We start from the raw sequence: 4,535 nt of genomic DNA, 5'->3' as shown, positions 1-4,535 counted from the left end.
TGTACACAGTCTTTTTTTTTTTTCACCGCGGTAATTTCACAACGTTCAAGGGAGGATGTCTCCCTTGAACACAATGATTTTACCATGACAAAAATCACGGGGAGATTTGTCCAACTATTTGCCCTTCACACAAATATATTTATCGTATAGCATTTTACAGGGAGATTTCACATTTTTTGTCCACGAATTCTCCACTTACACAAAATATTTACTGTATTTTAAAATTACAGGGAGTTTGCACACTCGAAATCGGTTTTGCCCCTTAGTCAAATATTTACCGTGTATACACCAAATGTTTTTTTTCCCAACAAACCTTATTAAAAATACTGATAATAATTACTGTATTCTCATTTTTTTTTATATTTATGTTGGTTTTACTGTAATTTATCTAATTAATGAATCTCTGTATTTTTTAAAATTTATATACTTTTAAGTTATAAGCTAATCAATTTTTTATGTTCATTTACTAATGATTCATCGTTTAATCAAAATGTGTCTCATTTTACTTTATTTTCTCAAAGTTTCATTAAATTGTTTTATGTTATTTAATGTTTTCAAAAATATTCAAATGATTTCCAATCATTAGTTGAATGCGGTTGGCATTGCGCATGCGCTGGGACTTGTGATTATCCGCGACTCGGCACCGTCAGTGCGCGCGCAATCATTATCACTATCACATAATCTCATAAATGATAAATAATAAAAGATTTTGATACAAAAATTTTGATTATATACCTAAATACTGAGTAATTTGTTTAAAATTAATTTCGGATCATTATGGATAATAATTTAAAGTGTAAGGAATGTGATGAATCATTTGGTTTGAAAAAGAGCTTATATGCTCACTCCAGGAAATTTCACAGTATTGAATTTGTTGCACCAAAGTTACAAAATTACAAATGTCAATATTGCAGTAAGAAGTATTCAAAAGAACGATATTTATCTGAACATCTCCAAAACATTCATGGTACCAGAACTTCAAAAAAATCGACTAGAATCATTTGTCCTTATGATACATGTGAGGAACATTTGTACTCATTCGTGAAACTGAGAAGTCATTTATCTGAAATTCATCAAACTGATGTGGAGCTTGAGGAACTCACTTTTGATTCAATCGCTGGTATGTACACTGATCTTTTTTCTTATTATCTAAATAAATTGCCATTACCTATATTGAGTCATTAAATTTGAATCAAATATATCAACAGATTTTGAAGCTTGGAAGCATGACATTGAACAAAAAACCGTATCTATGTATGTAGTCGATAGTGCTGAAAGAGATTTCCCCGATGGTAGTACTAAAAAACATCTCTTCTGTCATCGTTCATGGAATTATCGTAAGAAAGGAAATGATTTAAGAATGACCAAATCTCTAAGGACAAATAAAATAAATAGAGCTTGTCCATCTAAAATTGAAATTACGTTTTTTGAATCTGAAGGAGTCTCAACTATAAAAGTCAAGTTTTGGAGTACTCATTGTGGTCATGCACATGATATTGGGCGTATACGATCGGATAAAAAAACAAAAGCAATGATCACAAGTAAGAATGAGTTTTAAAATTGAGAAAAATAAGGGGACGTGTATAAACCTGGAATTAAAAAATTTGGAATGTACAAACCTGAATTACACAAATCTGGAGTGTACAAATCAGGTACTCCAAATTTAAAATTTAATTTAATATTAATTTTTAGTTTTTAGGGCATACTTCTTCCATTTTATACTTTTAAATCAATGTTTAAAATAATTTATCGTTTTGTCAATATATTTATTTATTTATACAACCGAAATAATGTTGAATTTAAAAACATCTTATTGTTCAATGTGACTTCCAAGGTGAAACTGTGTGTTAATCCTAATTATTTGAAACTAAAATCTTTTGTCGATTATTTTTTAAGTTGAAACATTAATTTGAAGAAGTGTTTGAAACCCACAAATTAAAATAATTCAATACTTATTGTAACTTGTAAATTGTATTTAAAATTTAAATAAAATATATTCATTTAAGTAATAAAACTATTATACTAATTGTTCACACAATATATAGATAATACATTGTAAAAAAAAGAAAATTTGTTCATATTTTTGATTAATATGTATTTATACACTCTATTCGGAATAAGATCGTACCTCGGCGGCGACCGGTTTTCGTCCCCAACGGTCAGACGCTTCCCCCACCTAAATAAACAACGGGCACACAGTACTTCGACTCCCGCCGTATCACTGCGAGTTCAACCCAATTGAACTCGCATGGGCGATGGTTAAAGGATACGTCAAGAGTAATAATACGACATTTAAAATAGATGACATTCGGGCTCTTCTTAACACTGGAATTGACAGATTAACCGATGAACATTGGAAAATTTTTATTCGTCATGTCATCACACAGGAAGACACAATTTGGCAAGTTGACACCATCATGGACGATATTATAGATAACTTAAAACCCTGTGTTCTAACTATAAATGAAGAATTCTTCCTTTGATGGTTCTGAATAATTTTTTGTTAATGTATAATATATAATAAATCCTGTAATAATTTTTTCCTTTACGTTTGTTATAAAAAAAATTCATGATGTTTTTTATTTAATAGTTTTAATTTTTTTTAATACCTACATGTAAATTTTGACGATTATTATAAAAAAAGCTTTATTAATATTTTATAAAAATTATATGTGTCATATATTTTTTCGTTTACACCAGGTTAATAATGTTACGTTACGAAAAAATTTTATATAATCATAATAAAAACTATAAAGAGTATATTTGCAATATATGTAAAAAAAATTAACATAATAACAAAAATGTTTGTAAATTATTATAATAATTAATAAATTACTAATCTTTAATTTATACCCGAGCGCGTAATATACGACGCGTATTGGGGTACCGACCACGTATAAAACTGCAGCCACATAGGTACCACACAATACATTTCTAATTAAGTGTTCATTTGAGCTGTCGATACTATTGTAGTAAACCTCAAGGTGACACGTATTCATTGATATTCTAAGTGTTCGGACTTTCGTTACCTTGTTACCTACTAACGAAAATGCTAACGTATTAACAGTATTGGTCAATTCTTTAACGACTTTTTCCTTAATCATGCATCGCGTAGCACTATTTTTCCTTATTCAAAAGCACGTAGCAAAATATTTGACATTGAATGTTTAATTAAATATGGGTGTTTTATACACTGTAATTTAGACTTAAGTTATTACTGTAAGGACTCACTACGGACACGCGGACTCCTACGGAGTGTTTATTGTCGTCTTGTCCGTGCTTTTAATCAAATAACTAATTTAACTTTTATTATTTTAATAATCAATATCATTATACCATTCTTTAACGTAATTCAAAGTGTTGTGTTATATTATTTAAAACAACCTTTTCCTTTCAAACATACGTCGTAAACAACGGAGCTGCACCGTCGTAAAAGAAACGTTGTTCACAGCAGTGACAGGGCTGTGCACTACAAATTTGGTGTCAGGTGTGGGGTACTGTTTCAACCATCAGGTCAAATTCCAACGACTTGAGGCCCACCGATGGACCAGCTACCGAGTTTTTCGACCGACATCAAACCCAAATTCCAGGTGAACTTGGTCACACGAACAGTTTGTTCCAATCAAGCTATCGTGGCGAATTTCCAGAGGTCTTCCATCACGCCAGCACAAATGTACACGCAACAATTGTAAGTTACTTGAATTATATATTGATTGCATGACGTCAAGTCCGAGTGTAGATTGGAAAATAATTGATTATAACCCAGACAATTTAAGAATAAAAATGGCAACCGTAGATACAATTAGTCTAGGTAGCGCCGTAAAATCTATCCCAAGCTTCGAGGGGGGTAGTGAATCTGAGCTAAAATCATTCGAACAAAAAATGCGAATTTTTATTAGAAAACGTAACAGACGCTAACAAACCTAAAATATTAAAAGGAATTTTATCCGAATTAAAAGGGAGAGCTTTTGACGCCGTTAGATATAGGGAAATAACTTCATGGGAGGAACTTAAGAACCATTTTCGAACTATTTTTGGCGCATCACATTCAGCCAAATTTCTGCAAAATCAATTAAATTCTATAAGACAGAATAGAAATGAATCTATTACTAGTTTTTCCGGGAGAATCGAAAAAGCTTACAATGAGCTTACGCATGTCTCAACTGTGAATAATACTGCAGAGGAAGCAGCTATTATTGCTAAAACGATACAAGGGACACGCATTAAACGTGTTTATCTCGGGAGTATCATATTCCATCCGAATTATCCTAAAAGCTCGACAGGTAACTCGCCTTGAGGAGGCGGTTTTTATAGCCATCGAAGAGGAAAAATCTTTTTATTCCGAACAACCACCGTCAACAAATAACTATAGGGATACGAGGAAAAAAAATATTAAATGCAATCGTTGTGAAAAAATGGGGCACTACGCAAATGAATGCCGTACAAGCGCACATAAAGTACCAAATTATCGTAACCCAACTTATTATCGTGATTTTAAAACTGAGGTTAAACAAGAAAATACCGGGAACATTAAG

At 31.6% G+C, this 4,535-nt stretch overlaps 1 protein-coding gene across 1 annotated transcript; it reads left to right on the top strand.

Annotated features, from left to right (window-relative positions):
* The first annotated feature begins 777 nt into the window (after positions 1 to 777).
* Positions 778 to 4,297, top strand: LOC132933413 (uncharacterized). The gene is made up of 3 exons (XM_060999705.1): positions 778 to 1,120; positions 1,209 to 1,541; positions 3,900 to 4,297. Exons 1-3 carry the CDS (start codon positions 778 to 780, stop codon positions 4,295 to 4,297), a joined length of 1,074 nt encoding a protein of 357 aa, XP_060855688.1.
* The last annotated feature ends 238 nt before the right edge of the window (positions 4,298 to 4,535 follow it).

This window comes from Metopolophium dirhodum, chromosome 1, assembly GCF_019925205.1.
Source record: "Metopolophium dirhodum isolate CAU chromosome 1, ASM1992520v1, whole genome shotgun sequence".
Taxonomy (NCBI): domain Eukaryota; kingdom Metazoa; phylum Arthropoda; class Insecta; order Hemiptera; family Aphididae; genus Metopolophium; species Metopolophium dirhodum.
The sequence above is the reverse complement of the archived record's forward strand: the minus strand, read 5'-3'. Positions and strand labels throughout refer to the sequence as shown.

Bases quoted from the DNA above. Each gene is read 5' to 3' on its own strand.
- LOC132933413 (XM_060999705.1), top strand. From the start codon at position 778: ATGGATAATAATTTAAAGTGTAAGGAATGTGATGAATCATTTGGTTTG. The intron at 1,121-1,208 runs GTATGTACACTG...ATATATCAACAG, and splicing joins CACTTTTGATTCAATCGCTG to ATTTTGAAGCTTGGAAGCAT. The intron at 1,542-3,899 runs GTAAGAATGAGT...AATTTTTATTAG, and splicing joins AACAAAAGCAATGATCACAA to AAAACGTAACAGACGCTAAC.